At 48.9% G+C, this 27,472-nt stretch overlaps 11 protein-coding genes across 18 annotated transcripts; 4 read left to right on the plus strand and 7 right to left on the minus strand.

Moving 5' to 3' along the window:
- Nucleotides 1–312: 312 nt before the first annotated feature.
- On the plus strand, nt 313–5,364 carry FVEG_09576 (hypothetical protein). Of its 2 annotated transcripts, XM_018898603.1 has the most exons (4): nt 313–511; nt 564–1,932; nt 1,983–4,068; nt 4,130–5,364. In XM_018898603.1, the coding sequence occupies exons 1-3, from the start codon at nt 482–484 to the stop codon at nt 2,483–2,485; spliced, it is 1,902 nt and encodes a 633-aa protein (XP_018756513.1). In that variant the 5' UTR covers nt 313–481; the 3' UTR covers nt 2,486–4,068; nt 4,130–5,364. The 2 variants fall into 2 exon arrangements, with proteins under 2 accessions (XP_018756513.1, XP_018756512.1); XM_018898602.1 differs by having other exon boundaries at nt 1,983–5,364.
- Nucleotides 1,776–4,948, minus strand: FVEG_09575 (hypothetical protein). 3 transcript variants are annotated; one of them, XM_018898600.1, is made up of 4 exons: nt 4,121–4,948; nt 3,655–4,053; nt 2,279–3,605; nt 1,776–2,191 (listed from the first exon to the last, which is right to left on the minus strand). In XM_018898600.1, exons 1-3 carry the CDS (start codon nt 4,355–4,357, stop codon nt 3,132–3,134), a joined length of 1,110 nt encoding a protein of 369 aa, XP_018756515.1. In that variant the 5' UTR covers nt 4,358–4,948; the 3' UTR covers nt 1,776–2,191; nt 2,279–3,131. The 3 variants fall into 3 exon arrangements, with proteins under 3 accessions (XP_018756515.1, XP_018756516.1, XP_018756514.1); XM_018898601.1 differs by having other exon boundaries at nt 2,295–3,605; nt 4,121–4,934; XM_018898599.1 differs by having other exon boundaries at nt 1,776–3,605; nt 4,121–4,934.
- Nucleotides 5,365–7,553: 2,189 nt separating the features above from the next.
- FVEG_09574 (Cu2+-exporting ATPase) lies at nt 7,554–12,550 on the minus strand. 2 transcript variants are annotated; one of them, XM_018898597.1, is made up of 3 exons: nt 12,114–12,550; nt 11,335–11,933; nt 7,572–11,186 (listed from the first exon to the last, which is right to left on the minus strand). In XM_018898597.1, exons 2-3 carry the CDS (start codon nt 11,454–11,456, stop codon nt 7,808–7,810), a joined length of 3,501 nt encoding a protein of 1,166 aa, XP_018756510.1. In that variant the 5' UTR covers nt 11,457–11,933; nt 12,114–12,550; the 3' UTR covers nt 7,572–7,807. The 2 variants fall into 2 exon arrangements, with proteins under 2 accessions (XP_018756511.1, XP_018756510.1); XM_018898598.1 differs by lacking the exon at nt 12,114–12,550 and having other exon boundaries at nt 7,554–11,186; nt 11,335–12,075.
- Nucleotides 12,551–13,903: 1,353 nt separating this feature from the next.
- On the plus strand, nt 13,904–14,782 carry FVEG_09573 (hypothetical protein; the record flags this gene model as incomplete). Its single annotated transcript, XM_018898596.1, has 2 exons — nt 13,904–13,940; nt 14,031–14,782. The coding sequence occupies 2 exons, from the start codon at nt 13,904–13,906 to the stop codon at nt 14,780–14,782; spliced, it is 789 nt and encodes a 262-aa protein (XP_018756509.1).
- FVEG_09572 (hypothetical protein) lies at nt 14,571–16,796 on the minus strand. 2 transcript variants are annotated; one of them, XM_018898594.1, is made up of 3 exons: nt 16,276–16,791; nt 15,553–16,225; nt 14,791–15,503 (listed from the first exon to the last, which is right to left on the minus strand). In XM_018898594.1, the coding sequence occupies exons 1-3, from the start codon at nt 16,455–16,457 to the stop codon at nt 15,267–15,269; spliced, it is 1,092 nt and encodes a 363-aa protein (XP_018756507.1). In that variant the 5' UTR covers nt 16,458–16,791; the 3' UTR covers nt 14,791–15,266. The 2 variants fall into 2 exon arrangements, with proteins under 2 accessions (XP_018756508.1, XP_018756507.1); XM_018898595.1 differs by having other exon boundaries at nt 14,571–15,503; nt 15,553–16,796.
- Nucleotides 16,797–16,879: 83 nt separating this feature from the next.
- On the plus strand, nt 16,880–18,775 carry FVEG_09571 (50S ribosomal protein L31e). Of its 2 annotated transcripts, XM_018898593.1 has the most exons (4): nt 16,880–17,043; nt 17,166–17,257; nt 17,332–17,406; nt 17,506–18,775. In XM_018898593.1, exons 2-4 carry the CDS (start codon nt 17,168–17,170, stop codon nt 17,707–17,709), a joined length of 369 nt encoding a protein of 122 aa, XP_018756506.1. In that variant the 5' UTR covers nt 16,880–17,043; nt 17,166–17,167; the 3' UTR covers nt 17,710–18,775. The 2 variants fall into 2 exon arrangements, with proteins under 2 accessions (XP_018756506.1, XP_018756505.1); XM_018898592.1 differs by having other exon boundaries at nt 16,880–17,257.
- FVEG_09570 (ubiquitin-conjugating enzyme E2 C) lies at nt 17,854–19,187 on the minus strand. The gene is made up of 3 exons (XM_018898591.1): nt 18,683–19,187; nt 18,297–18,629; nt 17,854–18,244 (listed from the first exon to the last, which is right to left on the minus strand). Exons 1-3 carry the CDS (start codon nt 18,787–18,789, stop codon nt 18,142–18,144), a joined length of 543 nt encoding a protein of 180 aa, XP_018756504.1. The 5' UTR covers nt 18,790–19,187; the 3' UTR covers nt 17,854–18,141.
- Nucleotides 19,188–19,418: 231 nt separating this feature from the next.
- Nucleotides 19,419–21,533, plus strand: FVEG_09569 (CAMK/CAMKL/CHK1 protein kinase). The gene is made up of 3 exons (XM_018898590.1): nt 19,419–19,518; nt 19,697–19,773; nt 19,839–21,533. The coding sequence occupies exons 1-3, from the start codon at nt 19,516–19,518 to the stop codon at nt 21,349–21,351; spliced, it is 1,593 nt and encodes a 530-aa protein (XP_018756503.1). The 5' UTR covers nt 19,419–19,515; the 3' UTR covers nt 21,352–21,533.
- On the minus strand, nt 21,417–23,659 carry FVEG_09568 (hypothetical protein). Of its 2 annotated transcripts, XM_018898589.1 has the most exons (5): nt 23,309–23,659; nt 22,528–23,255; nt 22,196–22,476; nt 21,951–22,148; nt 21,417–21,891 (listed from the first exon to the last, which is right to left on the minus strand). In XM_018898589.1, exons 1-5 carry the CDS (start codon nt 23,468–23,470, stop codon nt 21,875–21,877), a joined length of 1,386 nt encoding a protein of 461 aa, XP_018756502.1. In that variant the 5' UTR covers nt 23,471–23,659; the 3' UTR covers nt 21,417–21,874. The 2 variants fall into 2 exon arrangements, with proteins under 2 accessions (XP_018756502.1, XP_018756501.1); XM_018898588.1 differs by having other exon boundaries at nt 21,417–22,148.
- Nucleotides 23,660–24,247: 588 nt separating this feature from the next.
- Nucleotides 24,248–26,194, minus strand: FVEG_09567 (hypothetical protein; the record flags this gene model as incomplete). The annotated part of the gene is made up of 3 exons (XM_018898587.1): nt 24,993–26,194; nt 24,652–24,941; nt 24,248–24,600 (listed from the first exon to the last, which is right to left on the minus strand). The coding sequence occupies exons 1-3, from the start codon at nt 25,991–25,993 to the stop codon at nt 24,248–24,250; spliced, it is 1,644 nt and encodes a 547-aa protein (XP_018756500.1). The 5' UTR covers nt 25,994–26,194.
- Nucleotides 26,195–26,956: 762 nt separating this feature from the next.
- FVEG_09566 (hypothetical protein) lies at nt 26,957–27,406 on the minus strand (the record flags this gene model as incomplete). Its single annotated transcript, XM_018898586.1, has 4 exons — nt 26,957–26,980; nt 27,034–27,097; nt 27,172–27,203; nt 27,341–27,406. 4 exons carry the CDS (start codon nt 27,404–27,406, stop codon nt 26,957–26,959), a joined length of 186 nt encoding a protein of 61 aa, XP_018756499.1.
- Between the last annotated feature and the right edge of the window lie 66 nt (nt 27,407–27,472).

Genomic DNA, 27,472 nt, shown 5'->3' on the forward strand with positions numbered 1-27,472 from the left:
TAACACATAACACAAGGCACAAGACAGAAAACGGGTATACCGTCTGTACAACCAAAACAGGCTGGGAACATGATGACTCTGTCCTGTAGCTGTCAATGGTTCTGTTGATAAAAACATGCCTTAATAATAGAAAAGCCAAAGCTTTAGTCGAGCAAACATCTATTAGCACATGTTTGCGCCTGGCATTGTCAGTGGAGAGCCACGACAGCTTGGAAGCCTTTTTGATACGCTGTGGTTTAGTGGGGTTATATGAGGTCATCAGCGTAGAGCCAGTCCCAAAGCAATTGGCCCGAGCTGCGAACCCCATCGGATCAGAATCATTTGAATCTTTGAAGCTTCAACCCTTGTCAACCGAGTTTTGACTTCCAAACTTCTCTACACCGTCAACCGCGATAATTCGTTCCAATTGACCTGTATCTATAAAGATCGCTGATTTCATACTAACCATTTACACAAGGGTGTTGACCCCTCGGGAGCCGCAATGGCGTCAAAGCAACGTCCATCAGTCCTGGTACTTATCATCAACTCTGCGCGCGTCCATGAATACTACTAATACCATTCAGGTCACGGACGCGAGACAGAGACCACCTCAAAGGAGAGTTCTTCAACGACAAGACACTGGTGCAGGCGCCGGCGGATCCCAGGCACCAATGCGATTCATGACCGTCGACAATGTTCTTCAGTACAACTCTCAAATCCCATCAGGCCAGCCACGCGGTCCTCCAGCACCAGTTCCTCCAGGACGACATCCAGGACCCGCAGGCGGCGCTCTCAGTCGCCGAGTCTCTTCAGGCGGTCTACCCAATGCTCAGTCTCGCACCGGCCAGCCAATGCCCTCGAGAACGACAAAGATAAGCGAGAAGCTGGTACTTCTTCCGGAAACAGGCGATAATGACGATGACGTCGACGAGGAGATCGAGAGCGAGTCGGTGCTCGCGCGCCGTGTACACGATGATGAGAATCGACCTCTGAAAGACGAAGAGCTGGATGTCCTCAAGAAACGGGGCGGAATCCGCGGAAAGAGTTTTGCTGAGAGGCTGTCCAAGATGCAGAGAACAGAAAAGGTTAGCAGGCTGACAGCATACTGTACTGCGCAAGCCTACAAGATTAAGCCGACTGCCGAGTTCCTGCGCAAGAAACATGAGGCTAAAACCAAAATTTACGACGACTGTCTATACGTCATCTACGCCTTGCCGCTACTCAACGGTACTGATGGTTATCGAGTACGAAGTCGACCTATTCTCAAGACCCCTGGAACTGGAAAGACAGTTCTCGACCTGGAAATCGAACGCAGCGAACAAAGGGACCACCATGAAGGGTACTTTGAGGATGATGCATACGAAAACCCGAGTCCTGAGCGTGGCCATGAAATGCCTTCTTACTTGACTGATCGCCCCTCAACTCCTGAGCGCAGCAATCCCTTCCGCCACGACGATGACGTTTCATCTATGAACCGACTTGCGCCCGACGCAAAGAACTTTGCCGAAATGTTTGTCTACTCCTACGGTGTCGTCGTCTTCTGGAACTTTACCGAGCACCAAGAGAAGGACATCCTTGCCGACCTTACTTTTGCCGATGCCGACGCTACAGAGAACGGCGCTACTAGTCTTCTGACTCGACCCTTGGACCAGGAGGACTATGAGACTGAAGAGTTCCATTTCGAGTACAGCGCTGATATCAAGCGTCCTCGCATCTTTAACGACATGATCACTCTGCTACCGCGATCTGACCATATGATCAAACTCACCATCAGCCATGCTATTGCACAAAGCACACGGCTGTGTTTCTTTGAAGAACGCATGAGTGAGACTATGATAAGTGCTCAGCATGTACCCAAGACGCTGGCTCTAACAGGAGAGCTGAACATGACCCGCACTGAAATCGTGCGCATGTTGGGCCAACTCTTCAAGAGCCGGGTCGACATCAATCTCTGTAAGTTTATTTACCCCAAACTACGGTGACTTGGTCTAACTATTTCACAGCGTCCAATATCCTCGATGTTCCCAACTTCTTCTGGGACTCTGAACCAACTTTACATCCACTTTACGCCGCCATCCGCGAGTACCTTGAGATTGATCCACGCATCAAGGTTCTCAACGAGCGATGCCGTGTCTTCCTCGATCTGGCCGAGATACTGTCAGACTCTGTTGCCGACGCAAAGATGAGCTACATCACTTGGATCATCATTGTCCTCATTATCGTTAGTATCATGGTTACCGTTACAGAAGTAGCCATCCGTTTCGGCATGCTCAGCAAGGCAAAGGGTACTGGTACTGACCCTGCCATTATCGTACCTGTTCTTGGTGATGGCGTATCCGGACAAGGCCATGTTGCCTTGCCACCAAGTGACCTCGAAATACTGGCGCAGACACTAGGCCTGCAAACTAATGCCTCGTTCGACGATGTTCAGCAGAGTATTTTGGCCTTGAAAAAGAAGACCCTTCCTGATGCCTCGATTGTACATGCTTCGTACGAGGACATCTGAAATCGACACATCCTATTCCTTATATTTCGCATAGCACGGCGTTAATGGACGGCAGTTTCAAAGATTGTCTTTTCCTAATAAAAATGTTTATCGGGGTGGTGTTTTGTTAGAAAGGACATCAATCCAAATAGGTTCGCAGCCTTTGTCTATCTAGCACGGGAGTTCCTCGGGAATAAAAGATTTTCACTTTCACTATCAAGTATAATACACATGTCGAATGCAGACACAGCAACGCAGGCATTGATGTAGAGTATCTATTCTTACTCTGGAAATGCAAACCCTATTCAAGAAAATTGAAGAAACAACCAAAGGTGTATAGAAAAGGCCACATAGTTTCCGGGCCTGCACATTTTCGAAAAAACCCATAGCCCATGATCATGATAGTAATAACATCCCTCAGTCTCCAATCTCCCCCCGATCCTGCTTAGTGGTGGGCGAGTCCGCGGGGAGCCGCCGGATATCAAGTACAAATAGAATTTTACCAGATGTCGATCCATGCTACACACCCAGCAGAGATCCCAAGAAGCGAAGAAAAAGACGCCGAAAAAAGAAGCAGTTCGCCTTTGCCAGTCTTCACTCGCCCGATCGTCTATAAAAAGGTCATGTATTAAAAGTGAGAATATCCGATCTCAATAGCGCACCAAGTTTACCGAGCCTGTTGCTCGACGGGCTTGTAAGCGGCGGCAGCAGCCTGTTGGCTCTTGCGGTTCTTGTTGTCGAGTTCGGCCTTGCTGTAGATGGCAGCACCAAGCATTGTGACGGCCATACCAGCACCGTTAAGCAGATCGATGGTCACGTCGAAGAGGAAGATGCCGAGGGCAACAGTCAAGCACTGCTTGAGGTTACCACAGACGGTCATGGTCAGAGCACCAGCAAGCTTGTTGGTGTTGAAAGACGAGATGTTGAGCAGAAGGGCGAGGAAACCGTTTCCGAAGAGCGAGGCGAAAGCGGGGGGGAGAGAAACGTCCCCAGAGGTGATGAGCTTGTGGAAGCCGCTAACTTCACCGGTGGCAGTAGCGCAAGCCAGAGCCTGAAGAGCAGCGAGAGGAGACATGCGGAGGAGGAACTCGATCGGGGGGAGAGCGAGAGATCCAGTCATGAATCGGTTGGTTACGACAGTCTATAAAATGGTTAATGAAGAGTTTGAGCCATGTCAGGAAAGGGCGTACCTTGAGAGCGGCGAGCACGACACCAAGAATAGTGAGAAGGAAGCCGGCGTCAGTGAAGCTCATCTCACCTAGGGTGGTCATGGCAGCACCGACGATAAGAGGCAGGAGAGAAAGGTATGTCATGGTGCTATAGGTTCGGCCGTAGTAAGTGCGGTAGATAAGGATGGTGAAGATCGGGCAGAGCATGCGCATGGTCTGGTAGAAGGGAACGGAGACCATAGCGAGAGACAGGTTGGAAACGGCGATGTTGGCAGTGAAGAGAGCACTGAAAGCAACGAGGGCGAGGTTCTCGCGACGCCCCAATCGTGAGAGCTTAAAGTAACCCATTTGCATCATGACATAGGTGCCGACACTGGCGAACGAGGCGTGGAGGAAAGTCAAGAGCCATGGGAAGTGGAACTATTGGAAGCGCATGTTAGTCTTTGGACTATCAGGGTGCCATAAGCGGTTGATGTCGTCAACTTACCATTCCCAGAACAAGCTTGTTGTAAAGAGTGAGGAGCAGAGAGAAGAAAAAGTAGGTTCCGAGCCATGCGAACTTGACGGTACTGGGGATAGAGTACTCATGCTCAAGGTTGTTGTTCTTGGGAGGCTCGGCTCGGCCAGCGTCGCTCTCGACATCGAGCTCGCCCTTGATATCACGCTCTCTCTCCTCGGCGGAGAGGAGAGGAAGAGGCTCCTCGTTATTGGGACGGGAAGACATGGTGATGGATGCGCCGGAGATTCGTGGGGATGCGATCAGGTACCGTTGACGAACGTTAAGAATATCGTGGGGTCTCTAGCATAACCCGGAGTCGACTCAATCAACAACGATGAACCGACTAAGAAATCCGCAAGCGCAGTCGATTACCGACAAAATGCAAATGCAGACCAAGGTGCAGCCGAGTCTTTGATGTAGTTGTAGGTAGTTGTTAAGTGGAAACGTAACACGGAGATAGATGGAAGCGAAAGAAAATACAGGGGCCAAGCCAAGGGAGAAGGGGGCGGAGGCGCGTAATATGATGGAATAAAGCGAGCGATTGGACCCAGACAGGGAGATGAATATGGAGACAGGCAAAAATCAAGTACTGATCCCAGGTAAGAAAATGATCTTGCACAACACGCACACACAAAAAAGAAGAGAAAGTTGTGAAGAGTTGTTTCTTTCGAAGGGGGCTTGAAAAGGAGGGATAAGAGAGAGTTTAAAGTGACGGGATGGGGAAGAAGAAGAAAGAGTTGGGAGGCAGAAAAGGGAGGAAGGTTTTTAGGGAGACAAGCCCAAAAAAGGATCTCAGGCTTACTGTACCTGTGTGATCTGTACCCCCCAAATCAATATCTACGGGGAGTTTCGGAGTCTTCAGTGATTGATAGCGGGGGTGCTTGCTAAAGGGAGTAGTCGGCGGGGCCTTACAAGTGGCTTACAAAAACGAAGCTATTGGATCGGGGTGCGGAGTTTGGAGGAAAAAGCCACTGGAGTGTGAGTCGAGGTACACTGAGGTGAGGTACCTTGTGGCGTCTGTGTCAAGATTTAGTGAACAACTGTCAGCATTGGCGGAACCTGCTCGCAGTAACCATAACCAGCCTTGACTTGATTAGCCATGCAATGCAAGCTTGGGTGGGCTAGGTAGGTAGTTATTGTTCCAAATGGATTGGATTTTTGAATCCTGCAGTGGGAAATTAAGGTGATCGCTATTACATAGGCAGTGACAGTAGTGATTGATAGAGTTCCGCACCAGATCTCACCAGGCTATTACCTCCACTGCCACGGATAGAGGTTAGAAACCTCTCCACTGTACAACCGTTAGAGGATCAATCTCATCTTATCCCCCTTCACCAACCAACGCAAACTCAATTCATTCAGCAAACAAGCTTACAAGGATGCTTGAATACAGACTCGGGACTACTCCCTCCAATGACCTAATGTAGGAAAGGACTTTCGATAAATCGTTTTTATTACCGCCTTTGGAACGTGGTCCTGTTACCTGTACATGTGTAGTCCAGGGGTTCAGAAGAACCTAACGTGATGGCACTCTACTCTAATCAGAAAAGGGGGCGGGGGCATCTCATTGCAGACCAGGAATACAGCATCTCAGACCAATCACAGCATCTCGTGTTGACAATTCTAGCAAGTCACTGGATTGGGTGATGTAGGCTAATGAGAGAGGCGTCAGTAGTTTTATGCTGATATGAGTTGATACAATATCGAATATGGAGCTGAACAGACTCTGAGACTGGCCCAGACTGCTCAGGCCTCAGGGTAAGGTTATCTGATGGTCACGGAGAAAAGGAGTTTCTTCTTCCAAGTGGGTATAATAAAACTCTAGTAACAATAAAGCAGTGTCCGTTTGTACTCGGTATTTGTTCGTATGTAGTATTCTCAACACCCGCTCTCGCAGCACGGATCTCATGTGGACATAACTCAATCTCTAGAGGTATTACAAGCGAGAAAGGGCACGTCATTCTCTAGTTGGAGTTGATTTATACCCGCACATGTACGTGTTGAGCCGCGTTGTCGTGAAACGGGCCAAGCACCAGGAAACCCGTCTATCATCAAGAATACATACGCAAGCTTGGGGTTACGTAGGCCAAGGGACAGTGGGAGAAGACGATGGACAGCTGTTCCGCGTATTCATAGCTATTTTTATATGCATCGGCACTTGCTTTCTATCTCTAACGGCACTCAGAAAAATCAACACTGACATGAGACTGTAAGCGTTTAGTTATTGAGCTCACTCCGTGATTGGACCTCAATACGATTATCAGTGAGCAATACGAACCACATCTGCATGCAGAGAGTGTCAGACGGATATCTCCTTTTGATGTGTATAGAGAAACAGAGAAAGAAAACACCATTCAAAAGCTGTCACGAGACCAATTCCTGGAACTAAAAAAAGGAGTAACGAGGCCGTTGACTTTTGCGCCAGCCAAAGCCGTTATTTCCGCCCCTTTCATCCATTCATTCATTGTTGCGTCGCCTCAAACTCAAGCGCCTTAACATGTGTGAATAGCCTTGGCAGATTCCTACGATTTGCACAGCAATCCAATTTTCTCCCACTCCATGAGACTCCATTCACCGTTGATCCGATAATTTGTTCTTGGCAGTCAGTATCAGAATTCCAACGAAACAGCCCCTGGGATTCTTGTTAGTTTATGTCTCAGATTCTCGATAACTTTATTTGTCACTATCCGTTGGGTTGATTCAGAAGATCAGTCTATGAATGCAAGGATCTGATTGTGTCTCAGCCCCGGAAGGCTGATGCCGCCCTTACAGAAGTCCCCTGCTTATGATGCTAGAATCCTTCCGGACAGGAGTTTTTAGTTCGAGGAATGTCGCCTTATGAGGATAGAGAGGCAGGGATGCTAATATGTAATACGTAGTACAGAGTAGTCTGACGGGAAATGTAACGGTGATTTCTGCAATGATGATTGTTAAATTTCAGTGCAACACAACGTCGATCCTGATGCTCCAGTGTAGGATCTAGAGATCAGTTTCGTCTAGACTTGCGTTCCCTAATAGTCACAATGTCTACTTATGCGGATATCTATGCTCCGAAATCCAGAGCCAAGCAACACTTCAAGTTTTCATATCTCTCTGGTCTTGCGCCATGATTGTTTCATCTGCCCGCCCTTATCTATTTACATCCCATTGGCTTCCCGTGACCGTTGGTTCTATTCAAGGGAGACTCTCCAGATCCGATCAAGTCTCCAACTGGAGGTCTGAATCAAAGTTGCCCAATCACAAACAACAAAGCTGTATTCCAGGCTATCTTGAATGTTTAAGCTCTCAATCATTCATTGGTATTCAACAATTCCACTATTCCCGTGTTGGAGAGTCAGAAAATGGCGTTATCAGTTGTGCTCCTAGCCCATATGCAAAACACTTACGGCATCTACGGGACATGCAAACGTACGACCAACACGCGACAAACAAAGAGAAACCTTCATATATCATGATACTTCTTACATCTAAGGGCCGATAAAGAACATCTCTGATGTTTATATAAGATAAAACGGCCAGCAAGAACAAATTGTCTGAAAATTTAAAAAAAAAATCATGTATGTCCATATGCTCGCTCTTATTTTCTTTCTAGGATCTCATCGATATATGAGGTAACTTTCAAGACGATACATCTACCAAGCATCATGACTCCATCGCTTAACAAAACAAAAATTCTTAAGCTTCCGTCTCAATGTTTTCCAAAGGCACATAACCCTCCTCTTTCTTAATCCGTCTCCTACCCAGCGTCTCACGCACCCAGCCTACAACACCTCTTCCACTCCTCCAGCGAAGACCACCGCTCTTCTCAGCAGCAGCCTCATCCATCCATCGAGGACGCTTCCAGAACTTGAGGAAAAGACTGCTCACGACGACACTGACACTACTACACGCCATGGCGAAACCAGCCATCATGGGGTGCATGTGGAAACCAATGGGCAGGAAGAAGCCCATGGCAATTGGCAGACCGATAACGTTGTACATGCACGCCCAGGCAAGGTTCAGCTTGATGCGACGGAAAATGTACCGAGTGAGGTCCAGCGCCGCAGGAATAACCATCAAATCAGTTGGGCGCATGAGAACAATATCGGCGGCTTCCATGGCGACGTCTGTACCGCTGGCCATGGCGATACCGATATCAGCAGTTGCAAGTGCAGGTGAATCGTTGATGCCGTCGCCGACCATGGCAACGACCTCGCCTTGTTCTTGAATTTGCTTGATAATCTCTTGCTTCTGGTCGGGGCTCATTCCGGCATAGACATTCTCGGGAGGAATGCCCACAGCCGCAGCAACACTGAGGGCAGTGGATCGCTGGTCACCAGTAACAATAGCTGTCTTCACACCCAGTTTGTGAAGGGCCGAGATGGCAGCAGCAGCACCCTCCTTGATAGAGTCAGCCAAAGAGAGATGGCCACTGTATTTGCCATCAATAGCCACGAAGATGTGAGTGGTACCAGTGGCAGGTCCCTTGTTAGAAGCCTTGGTTGCGCTGGGGTCGAGTTGTTCTGATGCCTCGATGACATCCTCGGGAACCTCAATGCCGTTTTCCTGCAGGAAAGCAACGTTACCGACGAGCGCCCGATAGCGGCTACGGTCAACAGCCGATACAGGTTCAACCAGAGCGTTGATACCCTTGCCAACAGTGACCTTGAACTCGCCGACACTTCCCTCAAGAACATCATCGGCCTCAATATCGAGTTCTTGTCGAGCTCCTGCGAGGATGGCCTTTCCAACGGGATGTTCACTACCCATCTCAGCAAGACCAACAATAGCCCACCAAAGTCGACGTCGCCATTCATTATCATGCCACTCGGACTCGAGGACAGACTCGACAACGCTCATCTTACCATAGGTGATGGTGCCAGTCTTATCGAGGACAATCTGTGTAACCTTGGTACATCTCTCAAGAGCAGCGCCACCTTTGATCAGAATGCCGTTCTCGGCACCAACGCCAGTACCAACCATGACGGCAGTAGGTGTAGCTAGACCGAGGGCGCAAGGGCATGCGAAAACGATGACAGAAATGCAGAGCTTGACGCAGACCATGATCTTACCACCGCTGGCGTCCTGCAAAAAGATTTTGGGTGGGTTCGCAAGTACATGGCTGAGAACCATCCAGCAAAGAAACGTACTCAAGCCGAGGATGAGGATAGCAGGAATAAAATACCCTGCAATAGTGTCGGCAAGTCGCTGGATAGGTGCCCGGTTGGTCTGGGCATCTTGAACCAACTTGACAATTTGGCTGAGTTGAGTGTCACGACCGGCACGAGTGACTCGGAAGTCAACACGACCGTCACCATTAACGGATCCGCCAATGACGTGATCGCCGGTCCGCTTCTGAACAGGCATGGCTTCACCCGTTACCATGCTCTCATCTACGAAGGTCTCTCCTCGGACGAGGACACCATCGGCAGGCACCTTATCACCAGGCCGCAGAATGACGACATCACCAAGCTGGAGAAGCTCAGTAGGAACAGACCGCTCCTCGTGAGCTGAACCACCAACTCCTGGCGTTTTGGAAGTAGTTGGGTCCTTACCCCAAGCCTCGGCAGCCTTCTCAGCAGCAATGGGGTCTACGTAGATTGTAGCCATAGAGGGTGCCAAAGACATGAGTCGAGAAAGAGCCTTAGAGGTCTGACCCTTCGCGCTATTCTCAAGGTAACGACTTAACGTGATGAATGTGATGAGCATAGTGCTGGTGTCAAAAATAGTGCTTGGCCGGGTGTGAGGAGGCAAAAGTAAAGAAACCGTCATGGTCAAAATGCTGAAGAAGAAGGCACAAGATGTTCCGAGGATAACAAGAACATCCATTGTTGGTGAGCGGTGCTTGACTGACTTCCATGCTGAAATATAAAAACGCTTTCCAATGCCGAATTGGACGGGTATCGTAAGGACTAAACAGATGATATCTCCTAGATAGAGGCCTGGAATTAACTCAAACCTGCCAAGATCGAGAGATGGCGCACACATAGGCAAGATCATGTTCAGAATGAAGACCGGGATGGCAAAAGCCAATGAGGTTCGGAAAGCCGTCCTCCACTCATTGATCTCTCTTGTCTTTGCGAGTGACTCGAGCTGTGCATTGTTGTCTTGGGTATCGGCCACAATGGCGTTGTATCCCTTAGCTTCGACAGCTTCCACGATGGCCCGGAGACCAATAACACCAGGTTGGTGAGTGACGGTGAGGCGTGATGAAGCAAGGCTCACCGAAACTGAATCGACGCCGTGCATGGCCGTCAACTCAGCCTCCAAAGCTTGTGCTGCAGCCGCATCTGGAACACCATAAACTTTGAACTGTGCCGTGGACGATGACCCGCTATGATGATCATTGGTTGGTTGTGAAGAAATAACTTCCGCGTCGAAGCCACGGTCGTCGATTATTTCCGCTATTTGCTCCGGCGAGAGTTTGGTAACATCATGTGTAATAACGGCTCGTTCCGCGAGAAGACTGATGTTGAACTTGAGGACGCCTTCTACGTCCTTGAATCCACCCTCGACAGCCGATGTGCAAGCACCACATGTCATGCCCTCAATTGCTACTGTCGTGATGGCGAGGTTGCCGGCATTTTCAGCATCCTTGCCAGATTTGTCAGCCACCACTTTGCCCGAGTCGACAATCGTAGCATCAAAGCCGCGGTCTTCAATGATTTCGGCGATTTGTTCGGCAGTGAGAAGGTCGGGATCGTGTTCGATAACAGCTCTCTCGGAGAGCAATGAGATGCTGAAGCTCTTGACACCAGGAACATCTTTGAAGCCACCTTCAACGGCAGAAGTGCAGGCTCCACAGGTCATGCCCTCGACGGCGATAGTTGTCGTAATAAAGTCATTGTCGTCTTCGTTGTGTGTAAAGCGTCTGGCGACAGGGCTGGGGAGGTCGGTCGAGAGGACTTCGGCATCGAAGCCTCGGTCTTCGATGATATCCTTGACTTCTTCGGCGGAGATAACTTGAGGGTTGTGCATGATGACTGCTCGCTCCATAACCAGACTGACTGAAACGTTTCCAACACCATCGACGCCCTTGAAGCCAGCTTCAACAGCAGAAGTACATGCGCCGCATCTATAGAGGAAACAGGGTCAGTGATATATTCCCGAACATGTCGCATAAACTTGGCAGGGGGCCGCAAAAGCCGAACGGAACTCCATAACTGGGTCCCGGGATGACCGGCGGAAGTTGAGGAAAAGAATAGAATTATGACCAAACTCACGTCATGCCGTCCACTCGAAGCGTCGTCGTAGCAAGATGGGCGCCGGCGCCGGGACTCCTCGGAACGGAGAGCGCGACATTATTTGTGTCCTTGTTAGGGACTTGGATGTAGGCGGGAGCCATCGCAACAGCTTGTGGCTCGTGAGCCTCGACTCGAGGATCGTGAATATGTTGCGATCCTCAGAAGCCGAGAGATTTTGGAGTTGAAGATTGATTGCCAAATGGCGCCGGAAAGCGGGATGAACGGCACTTGTGGTCTTGGGTCTCACTCTCGCGGTTAGACTCGTTTGGTGGTTGGTTGCTAATAATGGAGTGAACGGGTTCTAGTTCAATCGTCCAGCCACGAGCATTTCAATTTGGTGGAGATTCGACGCAAACAATAAATCGAGCAGCAGCTCGGCAGAAAGAGAGAAAAAAGAGATAAAGAAGAAGAGTCGTAGTGTTGGACGAACAAGGAAATCGGAGGCCAAGATCAGATACTGTATCAAGCCTGGACTGGAAGGTCACAGCTTATGCCATTTGATAACAAATACGCCAATAAGACCACGAAGACCGGCTTCAATTGCTGATGTATGTGTGTACGTACGCACAGTATGTCGGCTATTTTTGGCGTTAGTGAGACGAAAGAAAGAGAACGAAATGAACGACCACTTGGGTACGAGAAACGAAGAAGAACAACAAGAAGAAGACACCAGGCCAAGAACAAAAGGACATGACTTGAGCAAGATTCCAGAGGACGGCGTCTCGGCGTTTTAACTACGATTCAGGGGAAACACTCACTGCTATTAGCAAGGAAACACCAACAAAACAGTTCGCGAGGCGAGAGGCCCAAAAACCATCACATCCGGGACGAGTCTTGGCTCAGCGGCTGATACGGTCAAGTTCCAGTTTGGGGTCTGTTTCCGCTGATATCCAAGACGGTTTGATACCTCTCGTTGGTGGATTTAATACAAAGATGCGACTGCTGGAGCACCAGATTTCTCGCTTGCAGGGATGTTTCACTAGAGACTCAGAAATTCCCAAACGATGCCCGGGGTCTCTTTGAACAATGGAGATGAATAGGGAGCTTGGGGCCAGAAAATGCTGAGACCTGAGACAAGGGGACTCCGCTATTAAACAAAACCCTGGTCGATTGGCCGCAATCTGTTAGTGAGCAGTGACAGATGCTCAGACAGTTCAAAGAAGTCTGTGAATGGTTGTGACAGAGTGAGATCAGTGAGATCAGTGAGATCAGTGCAACCATAGCCACAAGGCGAAGGCCGCTGATGTTTATACCTCATCACTACCTTAGCTATTCTTATCCCTCCTTTATTTCTCAGTCACAAGGTAACTAAAGTTCTGCAATGGCTCACTTTCAGCTGGCCTCTAATGGCGCCATCTCTTGTCCTGAAAGGCGCAAGTGTCGATCATTCAAGTTGCAACCATTCAGCACCCAGACTGTCCAACCAGCTTTTACCCTTCATGAACTATCGGAACTAGGCGCACCGACTTCTCTTTGGGGAAGACTTCAACTTAGCTTAGAACTGAACATGAGTTCAATCTTCAATTTCCTGTCATTGTCGATCGCAACTCTGCCGTGAACCTCTAGTCGACCATCGCCAATCATCGTGTGTCTTTTGGAGTAGTAATGTCTTACTATATGTAAGACGCAATAAAATCCAATTGTGAGGTCTTTCAGGCGGATGTTCCACGTTCCGACAATCGATGTCGATGTGTCGCGTGTAGGGCTACAGCTGCACATGCAGTCAGCATGCCTTTGCGTTACAGCCCATCAGCAGTACGAACGCTAGACTCGCTGTCTCTTGTAGCTAAACTCAATAAGTTCCCAGGAGAGCGTAGACAAGTCCAGCAGTGGCTAGGTTATCGTATACCGTATGCCGTGGCTTCTTGCCAGTTTCCTTGGTGATTAACGGGTTGAATTGAGTTTGTAAATGATTTGCACGGCCATTGCATACTCAAACATTACCTCGAGTATCATTTGGTTGTCCTTCAATAAAATGTCTTCTGGTCGTGGCTTGTATTGGTTCGAATTGGAGTTCGCTTTTGACATAGAATCCAGTATGGTACACGATCCATGGCGTGAACAGAACTGACAGTGTCGAGCTCCGACATCAAAAGCGAAAACAGTTTCTTGAGGTGCTCATATAATATGAGAAATGAAGTATTTACCGGCCAAAGGACTCCAAGTCACGACGGTATCGAAGAACGCATTGCTTGTCAAATATATACTAGTACAGGGTAGTCAAGTTCACATTGGAAGACCCCACCTACGCTCAATTCGACCCCACACCCCATGAGCCCCGCACCCACCATATGCTGCTCTGCCTAGCGCTCCAGCCTCACCTAAGCTCCGATGCTCCATCTTGAACTTCATTGACCTAACACTTGCACAAGCTGCGACTATCAACATAGATTGTTTCTTGGGCCCGAGCCCCAACGGGAAGGTATAATAGAGCGCAGGAACTTACGGACTTTCACTACAGCCCCTCCCTTTAGCTTCTCTCCGTACTGTGACGTACTTGATATCCGTCATCTAACCCCCGAGGCTATAGCCTCAACCACAACACATCATGGAGCAGACGAAGGCTCTAAACGCACTGGAGGAATGTATCGCCAGGAAAAGCAAAATGAAAACAGACTAACACCTGCAATAGCCATTCATCGCTCTCTCCAAATCTGCGACCTCTCCTCGCGCAGCTGCCGATCTCGTCACCAGAGCTACATCAGCACCAAACACATTTCTCTTCAGTGATCTCCTACAAACACCCGCCATCCAAAATCTCGCCGGCTCAGAGTTCTCTTCGCATCTGAAAGTTCTCCAGATCTTTTCCCATGGAACATACTCTTCATACAAAACGACAGAAGGTCTACCAGCGCTCGAAGAAGTACAGGCAACCAAGCTACGGCAGCTATCACTTCTCTCACTGGTCCGAGACCGACAGAACCTCTCCTATTCTGCACTACAGGAAGCACTTGATCTACCCGGAGCACGTGAGGTGGAGGCATTGGTGATCTCGGCGGTTTACGCTGGTCTACTTCACGCCACGCTTGACCCAGCCCGTGCAGTCGTGCAGGTCACCAGTGTTGCGCCTCTACGTGACCTTGCCCCTGGAGCAATACCTGACTTGGCCGATGCACTGAAGAAATGGTCTGACCGCTGTAAAACCACTCTCGATGACCTAGATCTCCAGATCAAGGAGATTCGAACAACAGCCGCAGCTCGACAGCGTGAGCAGCGCTTGGCCGATGAGAAGTTGCAGCAGTTGATCAACGAACAACAAGAGGGAATGGGACGCAAGTACGATCTGCCAAACATGACACGGGACCTGGGTAGACGGGGGTTTAACAAGCGATCAGTCATGGATACAGGTAACTTGGTGGACAACGACAGTATGGATGTCGATGAGGCCGAAGAGGAGAAGAAACGAGCAAATAAGCGCAAGCTGTGAAAATAGCACCTCTGTCGGGCCAGGCGAACCAAAAGTCAAGCTCGCAAAACATGTATCACGAATAATCATGACATAATAGACGATATGACGCCTTTTTATTAGCCCTACGTCCGTACAAAATGCCGCCCTGAGACTTGTACTAATTCTAATGACCCGATAAGGTCATAAATAAGAAGGAAAAACGCATGGTCGGAAATGATTCAGGATCATGTTCCAGACCGGGAATAGCTAAATTACAAAGAAGACCTGGTTGTTAAACAGTAGATTCCCGTACGCCAGCCTCCAGAAAGCAACGCCCGAGCTCAATCGAGAGACTGGGGGTAGTATTGCCGCTTAATCAAGGCCCCTGATCATTACAGTCGTGAGTATTGATATGATGTCCAAAGAGATTTTCGCGGAGATGGCTTTTTCTTTTAATGGGAATTCGAAAGGCCATTAATGGCCGGCATTAGTGACCGCGGTTGAATGTGAAAAGAATAGTTGCTTAGAGACGCTTTCCTGGAACAAGAATGAAGAGAACACAGAGTGCGGCATCAATGAGAACAGTCACTGCGAGGACCATGATAGCACGCTTGGCGATGAGCTTGCGAACGTAGGGTTCACGAATGCGAGAGAAGTTGAAGGGGGTGTACTCGCTGTAACCAACCAGGGCCATGATTGGGTCCAGAGAGTATTGGTAAGACGCAAGGAAATAGACACCGACGGTGAATGGAAGGATGAGCTATTGAGAGTCAGCAAGTTTTCGAGAGCTACCTTGAATGAGAACTTACCCAGCATCTGGTTGCACGAGAGTAATCAAGGAAAATGAGAACAAACGCAGCCCAGAGGGCGGCAAACATGGCAATAAGACCAAGGATAAGTCGCATGATGAGCGTGGGTGGGATAAGGTTGCCTAGAGCCTTCATTCGAAGGAAGCCTGGGAAAGCATCTCGCTCCATAGCTTGGAAGACATAGTCCTTGGCAACATCGAATACCTCGGGATCGTCGCGACCATACTCTTCGATGGCAGTAGTTACCTCTGCGGTAATAGAACCTGGGAGGGTGATTTCTCGCTCAGCTCCAGGAAGAAGGAAAGTGTAGAGAATTTTCTCAGCTGAGGCTCGGATATCCTGTCGCGCAACGGTATGAGCGGGCGAGTTGGATTCGGTAGTGACTTCGTGAGAGTTGCTGAACTGAGGGCTGGGTCTAACAGGCGCAGAGGCACTCTGAGGTGAATCGTGACTTTGGTCCTCTCTAAGGAATGCAGACATTTGCGCATCTTGGTTCTTCTCCTTCTCAGTCGCATACATGGACGGACCTGCCGCTCTAGGTTCCAAGTCGCCAATATTCTCGAGGATAGCTGAAGATCGTTTTGATTGTGCTTCGGGAGTACCAATAAGGACGGATCGTCGAAGTTCGCGAACATAATGTCGGCAGAGCGACATGTGCTGAGCAACATCGAGCCTGGCTATGTCAGCTAAGCTTTCTGGAAAGTCAATCCTGCATGAACCTACCAGAAGTCGAGATAATCCACCGAACGTTGCTGATCGCGCATGTAGATATAGAACGAGAAAAGGTCGACGGGAGGGAGAGTGCGACGACTCAAGACCTCAAAGAGCGTAGGTAGTCGGTTTCTCGTCATGTCAGGCTGAGGCGACGGCGATGCCATCGTGGTAACAGGTTCGTGTTCGGCCATGTCGGGCGAACGTATTATACTTGTCGGTCGATAAGGTGAGAGTGAATGTTAAAATGAAGAGGCGTTTCTGGCGCGCGGAGCAACTGCCGGGAAGCTTTATGGAAGGGTCCGGGTAGGGGAAGTTCCCCTGATTACGACCGACGACAGGCCGCTTAGTCTTGTCGAAGCAACCGCACACTCTCCTAAGCAAAGCAGTCTCTGAATGAGAGAAATGAGGCGCTTATACGCAAAGGATGGCGATGTTTGCGGTGCCTTGAAATCAATTGCCCCAAGCTGGAATGATGGAATCGTTATGCAGCAACGGCCAAGATTAGATGCAATGCTTGCTTCGCGGTAAACACCACTGGAGGCTAAACGTGGACCATACAACGCCTCTAGCCCATCTGGGATTAGCTTATTATCCGAACCGTGAATCGACTGTAATCACGTGAGAGTCTAGTGGGTAATCAGGGCTGCGCTCTGGTTGGCTCGCCAGGCCCACAGAGTGCCTGCCGATTTCGAGGGCTACGCACAAAGATTTTTGGCAATTACTCCAGCTACTTCATCACACCTTCCTAACGACCAATCTCGAAGAGACGAGCCGCAGGTACGACCAATACTCCCTCCTCTCCTCCCTCGAAGTCCTTTTTCTCTCAAGAGACTACGAGCACGAGCGACTCATTCTTTTATCAACTTCGTCGACCGAAGGACTAACCCTTATATTTCCAGCCATGTCGTCCAAGAAGCCCTCCGGCAAGACTCAGCGCTCCGCCATCGCGGATGTCGTCGCCCGCGAGTACACCATCCACATGCACAAGCGAGTACGTTGCTTCGCCAAAGAATAGCTCGAGAAACGAAGCTTGAAATTTCTAGGATAAATGCTGACGAGCAAAAGCTCCATGGTGTCACCTTCAAGAAGAGGGCTCCCCGTGCTATTAAGGAGATCAAGGCCTTTGCCACCAAGTCCATGGTACGACTATCCGTCCCAAAGAGCCCGATGCCGAATGCGAAGCAATTGCGGAGGGCCAAGTTGTCATTTTTGAACCACGCGTGCTAACCTTGATGACAGGGTACCTCCGATGTCCGCATCGACCCCCAGCTCAACAAGAAGGTCTGGGAGCAGGGTATCAAGGGTGTTGACTACCGACTCCGAGTGCGAATTTCCCGACGACGAAACGACGAGGAGGGTGCCAAGGAGAAGCTGTACAGCTACGTCCAGGCTGTGAACGTCAAGAACCCTAAGGGTCTTGCCACAGTCGTTGTTGAGGAATAAATATAAAAAAGTTTCTCTTGGGACAGGTTCTATGGTGGCATGGCATTTGGAGTTGCATTCGGCATTCTGGCTTTTGACGCTGAATATACACAGAGGGAAAAAATGTGATCAAAGCTTGAAGTCAACACAAACGACAATCGGTGCCTCGGCGTGAAGTGGTCTATGGACAAGGTTTTTCATGAGGGCGAAAATAATCATTTACGTTCTGACGTGGTGATGCGAATCTTATGAATCGTCGATTAGAGGGTCTGCTATCGACAATGGTGTACATGTTTCTGACCCTATCAAAGTCCCCTCCCTTCGCTGTTAAACCAGCTATGGAAATGCCATGCAATCCTGTAACCTAACAAGTCAAACCAAATTCCGTACACCTGGTACTCCTGTTCCTTTATACAATTATCAAAGCACCAAACCCTCCCTAGCAAAGCCTAATTACTCGTCCTCAACATCCCTGTGGCGTGCCAGAACCTTCTTCTGGAACTCCTCGGTATCCTTGTCCCAAAGCTCGGCAGCCTCACCGTTGAGGGGTGAAGCACTGAGCATTTATTAGTGACATTGTTATGGTCAAGCTTGAATTGTGTACGTACTTGTTGGGCTCGCCAAGCAAGCTTTGAAGGCTCAGCAGAACAGTTTGAATGTTGTAAGCAGCGGTCCACTTGTCCTTGAGAATGTCCAAGCAGATGCGGCCGGAGAAGTCGACATTAGGATGGTAGATGGGTGTCTTGAAGAGCACCGTAGGAGCGGCATAAGGGTAGTTTGAGGGGAATGCAAAGCTGAGCTTGAAGGTCAAGCCAGCGTAGGGAGTATCGTCGGGACCCTCGATGGTGGCAGTCCAAGCGAGGAGGTTTCCATCCGCACCGGGAAAGGCAGAGACGCCGGGAGCAGGCGACGTCATGAGTTGCATCAGCTCGGTCTGCAGCCTGTCTAGAGTCAGCATCCGTAGTGAACATAATGTCTCGGGACGAGTATTCACCTCTTGGTGGTACTCTGAGAGTCAGGGCCCTTGTGACCAGAGTTGAGCTTGGCGGCCTGGACACTGCCGGGAGCTGAGTTCTGGCTATCCTCCATGTTGTAATCCATTGTGAGATGTTGATGCCGATGTAGTTTCCTCAACTAAACTGAGTATGAAGAGATGCCAACAACCAAGAAAGCAGCAGAAGAGTAGATGCGATTATAGGTTGCTAGGGAGCGGTAACGAATTGTTTATGTACAGACAACAATTCCGCAAGTGGAAAGAGGTGAAGGTGGACGAATGCAGGGGCGACGGGATTGAGGGAGACAAAAAGACGTTTGGCTGTGGCGTACGCGGGAAGGGATGAAAGTGAATAGAGAGAAAGCCCGGGTTCTGAGTTGTCTTTAAACGTGAGACGATGGGCAATAACTAGATTGTTTTGGATTGCGACAGAGTTGAATAGAGGGAAGGGCAATGATTTCTCGACTCAAGCTTGATCAAAAGGCTCCAACTGTTTACCGCAGCAACCAGCGCGACTAGGGTCCAGGTGAATGAAACAGAAACACCACAGCCAATGGTATTCAGTACAAGGCAACAGCGCTGAAACTGTAGGGCCTGTTTGTGCTGTGAGGGGATGCACAGGGCGCTAAGTGACGCTATCTTTAGGGGACCTTGGCCGGGGTCTCACAGCAACAAAAAACACTTTACGCGGTGAAGAGACGCGGATCAACGCGTGCAACTTCTGGACTTGAAGTATCAGGACGATATTCCTCAACTGAACGATTGGTTATTGTTGAACAGGAAAATTAGCAACACATTTCAGACACTGTTATAAAGTCACCTACCTCTACACCATGGTAAGTAGGACATTCCTTATTTAGCCCCTATCAATAGTGTCTATCAAGCTTTTCTCCAGTGGCAGATGGTCAGTATCAAGGAGATTGTGAATGATTCACAGTTACCCAATCTGCTGTGAATCTCGATCTTGTATAACTTCATTAGGCTCATCTTCACTAACACAAACCAATGAATCAGTCACAATTAGACCCTCTACCAACGGATCTTCCCTTCCGAATCGTCTCCAAGACCGTGGGTCGAGGAGCATATGCCTCGTTAGTTTTACCCCATGTTTCACTCACGATAACCGAGATGTTCACTACTAATGACCTCAACACAGCATCAAGAAAGCAATTCCCCTCGACGCTCCTACACCAGTTTTTGCTGTAAAGCTCATTCACAAGGGCTATGCTGTTAAACATGGTCGCATTTCTACCAAGCAGTTGGCCATGGAGGTCTCACTGCATTCACACATTGGCCAGCATCCCAACATTATCGAGTGGTTCGCTTCAGGAGAAGATGACATATGGCGATGGATTGCCATGGAGTACGCAGAAGGTGGAGATTTGTTCGACAAGATTGAGGCTGATGTCGGTGTCCGCGAGAATATTGCTCAAGTTTACTTTGTTCAACTCATCAGCGGCGTGAGCTTCATGCACTCCAAGGGCGTGGCGCATCGTGATCTCAAGCCTGAGAATATTCTCCTCTCCCAAGATGGATCTTTAAAACTCGCAGACTTTGGTATGGCCACAATGTTTGAGTACAAGGGTCAGCGGAAGTTGAGCTCAACACTATGTGGAAGCCCACCTTATATCGCCCCTGAAATCCTTGCTTGTGGGCGTGCAGACAAGAAATTACCCAACGCTGCCAAGTACTCACCAGATCTGGTCGATGTTTGGTCTTGCGGTGTTATTCTATTCGTTCTTCTTGTCGGCAACACACCGTGGGATGAGCCATCACAAGGCAGCTGGGAGTTTCAGGAATATGTACGAACATCTGGTCGCAGCACGGATGCTCTATGGGGGAGGGTCCCAGCAGAGGCACTATCTCTACTACGAGGGATGATGTGCATTGATTCATCAAAACGCTTCAACTTTACTCAAGTGCGCCAACATCCTTGGTACACTAGACACAATGCCCTCCTGAACTCGGATGGCCGAGTCACAGATCCCATTAACTTGGCGACACAGATGCTGGAGAATCTCCGCATCGACTTCAACCACCACCCAACATCACAACCTTCTTCCAGCGACCATATGGACATAGATACTGGCCTGAATGTCGGGAAATTCTCCTCTACTCAGCCAGAGACACCAATTGCTGATAAGGACTGGGATTGGGAGCGTCCTCCACTTCGCTCTATGGCCTCGCCAGCCTCATCACTCCCACATACTCACGATGCGAGCCGAGCAATGCTCGATACACTCGCCGACGAGCCATCCATGTCTCAATTCTCTCAGACTCCTGGTCCTTCTATGACCCTCACCCAGCAAGCCCGCCGTTTCCGCGACATTTGTCCCCCAGAGTCACTTACTCGCTTCTTCTCGGCTGTGCCTCCGGCCCACATCATCCAGATGATTAACGATGCTCTCCACCATCTCAACGTCCCCACGACGCATATCTCGCCTAATCCACATGGCAACCCTGTCGCTAAGATAAAGGTCAAAGCACTCGACGGTCGTCAACAAAGTTTGCATGGCGAGATTCAAGTGGATCGTCAGCCTCTGCCGGATGGTACAGAGGTCCTTGACATTCGCTTCGTCAAGGTCAAGGGTGACCCCCTGGAGTGGCGACGATTCTTCAAGAAGGTCGTTGTTTTGTGTAAAGACGGTGTATACGTCCCCGAGTCTTAGAGAGGAGTGGGACTGTCTTGTAAAGCTAGAAAGAAACGCATTCATAGATGTTAGGGTTTGGCAGCGGTATCATAAAGTTCACATAAAGCCCATGATTAGGCACAGCTGTATACATAATACGAGAACTTGAGATACCAGCGGGATAGCTCCTCCTAGAGATGTAATAAACCTTCAGACCAGCAACTTCAGGGACAAAAAGACTAAGATATAGTATAACCTACTGGTCATTTAAATTAGCCATTCCTAGTGCCCTGATTATAGGGCAGAAGGTTTCCTACTCGCTGAGACTCCTCTTCCTCAAGCGTTTGCCTCATTGTACTGCTCAACCTGGAGCGCAAAAGGATGAAATGTGCTCGTGCCTTCATCTTCCGCTCCCCATTGCTCAAAATCAAATGACTGATTAGAATCAAGAGAGTTTAGTATATCATCCAGGTCAATTTCCAAGTTCGAATAGGGGCCACCGTCAAAAGCATGGCTTGATTGAGGCACTTGGGTAGAGCCTTCAACAGGCCTCTGCTGAGGGCTAGGGTTTCTCGAGTTCTGGGATTCTGGTTGGCAAGCCTCTTGGTTTTGACTCTCACGAAAGGATTCCATAATACCTTGGAGGACGTTATTGGCGACATCGGTGATCGTTTGAGAGGTGAGCGCTTGTTCTAGGATTCCATCGACTAAACTCTCCATACGGGGCCGCATACGTCTTGAAAACTCACGTCGTGCGTAGTCCTCAAAACTGTCCAGCACATTTGCCCTAGGCAGCACGAATTCTTGTCCGGATTGCAAATGACATAATTCGGGAACTGGGAACATGTTAGGCGGATCTCAATGTTTAGAGGTCTGAGCTTACATGGAGTAGGGACTGGGCTGTCGTCAGGAAAGAGAATCTTGTACATATCAACCCACTTCTCTTCTTCCGCTACTTGTCGAGATTTTCCATTATTCCTCTTTCTAACACGGAGTAATCTCTCCTGTTCTTCGTTGATGCCCTCTTCTGCGAGGTCTTCATTCTGCCTCTGGCAAATATTGTCGGCCCTCTGATGTTCATTCAGGTTGAAGGCTGACTTGAAGTCTTGCCTGCATCTATTGCAGCGGAATTTGGGTAGGATGTGTCGACGATAAAGATGTTCCCTAGACAAATATCAGCTTTCGAATCATGATTTTCCAATATTTCCGCCATACTTGACTCGAGAAACAGATGTCCAACCTGGCCAACAGCAGCTTTTCCACTGAGATGTCTGATATCTCTCGCGGTTGTGTTTAAAGAAAGGACAGACATATCTCATCTCTGCAGGTTCATGCATTGCCCACGTCTCCTTCTGGTTTCTATCTGGTGCCCCGTCGTTGTTCTCGTCATATTCATCATCGGAATACTCTCTTCGGCGCTTTTGAGTAGGTGGATTGTCTGGTATCTGACCCAAGTAATTGAGAACTGTCGTCCCTGTTCTTTGAGTAAATTCTGAACTGCCTTGCCCGTTGCTACTACCTCGCTCTCGCAGGGTTGAGTCCAGCCATTCTTGAAGTCTGACCATCAGGAGGTCTACTATATGACCTTTTCTTCTTTCGATAACATCAGAAGTTGATGGTGTTCTATCAGTACCTGAAGAAGAGTCAACACTATCTGTGTAGTATTGTGCATCAGATGTGTTATCCGGAATATCTGACAACGTGAAGTTGGATGCCTTGGGCACAGTGACGGAGTCCTCGATGCCGGGATTGATGGGAGCATCATGGGCAGAATTTTTGGAACACTCAAAGGACGGAGAGAGCCTTTTAATAACATACTCCCGCCCTTTGGTTTGTTCAGTGCTCGTCGTAGGGTATTTGCCATTTGTGCAATTACCATGATATGAGCCGTCTAGGGAATCCGGTATGTCTATCTTTGATAGGGAACTTTGAACTTTTGCCTCCTTGCATGAATTAATAGAGTTGACGATTTAAGATACTGAATAGATGCACTCACGGAATCGCCTTGTTGATGAGTTGCGTCCTCTGATGTTGGTCTTCTAGCCACCCAACCACCACTCCCGCCTCCACCGCCCCCTCTAAAGCCAAAGTCGAGAACAGTCTTGGGCTCCAAATCATCAGGGCAATGACGGTACAGCCTTAAATCTGAAGGGCCCATTGTGGGACGTGACTAAAGTTGTGGCAACAAGTTTGGCTGAGCGAGTACACCAGGAAAGGATTTTGGATGATGCGACAACAGCACCTAGAGACTTTGTAGCTGTGATGCTTCACGGTACTGGAAGATGTAAGGTTGTTTGTGGCCTTTCAAAGCAGTGATTTTTGAGGGTTTCAAGTTAACAGTCTGCGGAAGAAACTGGCTCTTTTTATCCTCCCTTATTTCGCCTTTGCGCAGGAACAAACGGACGAACTAGAATTAATACTCTTTTATGCATTAGTGACATTGACAACATGCAACTGCAAGGTTCATTCCCAGGCAGCCAATATGTGTGAGTCATGGGATCCTAGGTCTACGCAGAGCCTGATTTCGAAAAAGTATTGCCATTGGAGTAGCAGCCCATATATACTACAGCCCTTTGCCGTATCTTAAGGCTGCTCGGTTTGAAACAAAGTCTCTAGGCCTGAATTGCTTGTAGATTCCTTGTAAAAGTATGGACCGGTAGTGATTCTCAGTTTGCTTGAAATTGTTACGAGCACCAACTGTACTTCGAATTAAGGAACATTGGCGCACATACACAGCGACTATAGTTTACAAAGGTTGGCAAAGCGAAATGGCCTCTTGAAAAAGAAACTCCAAGTCTATATGTTTGTCCGTCTATCGTGTTCAGTTCGTGGCTGTCATATGGCCCGCATGGCAATACAAAGGCCAACTCATAAATCAAATTGGTATCTCAAATCCTCCTTTTCATCATCTCCATAGGCTCGCAAAGCCTGTAGATCACCAATCAAAACCCGAATCCCGTAACGCTTGCATGAAGTACTGGCTATCTAGGCGCCGCAAAAAGTTCTCGTTAACACCCGTCATCTGAAGCCCCCCATCAAGAAATGACTGGAATTCTTGTGTCGGAGACACAATGGAGCTTGAGCCTTGACTGCTGCCGTCTTGTGGCTTCTGGCGGCAAGATTGCATACTCTCCCTGAGCGTATTGCAAGCTAGCTGGACCATCAGAGGTGCCAGTGTAGGTTGCAAGTTCTTCATCGCACCGACTTTGCCTTGAATACGCTGCTCAAAATCAGACATGAGGTTCGTGTCAAAGTCATCATTGTTGCTCTTCTGTAAGCGATCGTAGTCTGGGCATTATTAGCACTCAGTTCTTGTAGTGTATGTGGTTGAACACTAACACGGTGTAGGCACCAGGCCCCCTCCAGGAAAGATGATTTTGTACACATCATTCCATCTCTGTTCCTCGACCTCTTTGAGATCTGCTCCAGGGTCGCATTTTCGAGCCCTTGCATGCAGTGCCTTAGACTGGCTTGCGTTGATGCCATCGTGCTCCTGGGTGTTGCGACTTTGGACTTCGCAAGGCTCGGAGGCTCTTAAATGCTTAGAGAGCTTCAACTCTGTCTTGAAAGACTGGAAGCAGCGCTGACACTCATGTTCTGGGTGTGTATGACTGCGGAAGATGTGTTCCCTGGAGACATGTCAGTCTACTCCTAGATGCTTTGAGGTGAACATCACTTACTTGACTCGATGGACCGTCTCCCACCCAGGCCCGCAGCAACTTCTTGTGTTTGCATAGCGCTCTGGGTCATTCTTGTAAAAGGGGCAGGCAAATCGTGGTGCTGTAGAAGTCGTCTTGGATCGTTTCTTGTCCACAGGCGTCCCGTCAGCTTCGTCCGTTGACGAATCATCGAGCCCAGCACAGTCAAAAGCTCGCTTTCTCGACTGGCCAGGCGCGACAACCTCTTGTTGAGGCTGGTTCATGAAATTGATTGGTGGAACTGTCTCATCCAGACACTCAATGAGTCTTTGTTCCGGAACTGGAGCCGGGACATCCTCTTCAAAGAGAACCGTGGCTGGTCGTGGCACATCCGCTGGCACCGGGAACGGTGAGTTTCCATCACCGGTGAGTATTCCCAGAGCGTTATCAAACCACACATGATTTGTGGAATCAATGGGGTTGATGAGATCGGCCTCGTCCCCAGTGACTAGGTTGCCCAACGCTGCATCGTCTGCAAAGGACACACTCATTGACGATGCCAAATAGCGACCATTGTTGTGGCCAGCTGTCCGTGATGTGCAATCCGAAGCACTGTGTCGACGTTGATGCCTTCGACCCGAGCCTCGAAGTTTTGATCTGACCTTGAGCAGCAACCATAGCCACCCAAATCTTTTGATCAGAACTTTGATGGCTTCGGTCTTAGTCGCTGGGATGACGGTTTGCGACGATGAGCCGCGCTGAGGCCTGGAAAGTGACCATTCACCAGCTGGCGAGAAGCTTGGATGAGGACTGAAAGTGGGTTGGCTGAGAAGAGCCATGTTGTAGCTTGGGTAACCATTGGTTGAGGAACTCAAAGGCAAAGGCGACTCCGAGAACCCATATTGTGGACGGACATTGGTGTTGATAGCGCTGAGACCTCCTTGCACTGCCCAGGGATAATTGGCCACTGGTCTATTATGCAGACCATCCTGGGATTGAGATTGGGCAGTGAATTCGGGTAGAGGCGTAGGGTACGAGTACATTGGGACGATTTGTTGGTACAGGAAATCGCCTTTCTTGATCTGAGGCGAAGCTTATTTATAGATGGTAGCTTCTTGTTGGATAAACTGATTTATATTGTTGTACGGCGCTAGCCAAGTGATACTAGTTACGATAAGGTATATATATGTGTTGTATATATATCTTCTGAACTAGGTTTCAGGTTAAATGGAAATAAGATCTCGTTTAATGAGCCGGGAATGGGGAGAGGCGAAAATGAGATCCTGAGGGGATAAGCTCGTATTTAAATCTGGAGGCCTTTGCGCAGCTGCGCAGTTGGGTGTGGTTGGTTGCGAACCACGAGCTGAGATGGCAGCAAGGCAACGGGACCCTCTGAAAGTGCAACTTGACAGCCCCCAAAGTCCCTTACCTCCAAGATAAGTCTTGAGTCACAAGGGATTGAGAGCGGCTCTTCAGTCTTGGCTTTTGAATCCTTCCAAGACAAGGGCAGCGGAGTTTGTAGTGAGTACAGAGGTTGTGAATCCCTGACTTCAGAGACAATTGGTCGGTCAATCGATCAAAATGAGAGTTCAACGAAGCTCAGATACTGGTGATGATCCGCCGAAAGAGACAAGATCTTCTCAAAGAGCCTCAAAGAGAGAACAAGGACAGTTAGCAGAGTTGAGAGACTGTCTTGGGGCTGTCATGGGAATGTCCAGGCTATCAAGGCTTGACTGACTGGCATGGCACAGTCAGCTTGATTGAGGCTGTGGGCTCCCTCACACTAGCAGCTGAGTTGTGCATGGGCTCACCAACTTGCATGTAACATGTAACAGCACAACTCACAAAATGTGCCAATAAACCAACCAGTAAGCGGCTGAATCGATTTGCCCAAGTCCATTTCGGGTATGCCTGACGCCAAATTCTATGTATGCCATGAAAAACGCCCGACGCCTTGCATAACATCATGTACGAGCATCCTTACTCGGCTTGCGTGACTGGTTCCTTCAGTTGTTCATTCCACTCGAATCCTGAAAACAAACGTCAGCCTGATTTGGTTGAAAATGCAAGTTGGGGGCTGTACGTTGACGACACATGGGGCATTGCCCTCTTGATGAATCTTGTTTGATCCATTCCAATATGCAGTGCTAAACACAAACACCGTCACAGTCAGCACGTAAAAATTCAGGATTACAGAGATAGAGATAAGGTGAACTCGAACCATGTGAAAGTTGTGACCGCACTTCCCCGACACTGAGGTTCATATTGCGTTAGTAGAGTTTATCTTTATCAAGATGGTCTGATGTTTACTTACACAGGCTGCAATCGTCGCCTGGATATTTACATGTCGGACACGTCCCGTCAAAGTGGACCTGACAGATACCACAAACATCGTCTTCAGGTATATCCCAGCGCCAAGTAGCGACCGTATTCCACTTCTTGATGGTGACCTTCATGATGCTTTTGAGGAGAAAGCCACGGGACCGATATTGTAGAAATGAGGATTTCTGGGGCTAGGATCG

Source organism: Fusarium verticillioides, chromosome 1, assembly GCF_000149555.1.
Source record: "Fusarium verticillioides 7600 chromosome 1, whole genome shotgun sequence".
Taxonomy (NCBI): domain Eukaryota; kingdom Fungi; phylum Ascomycota; class Sordariomycetes; order Hypocreales; family Nectriaceae; genus Fusarium; species Fusarium verticillioides.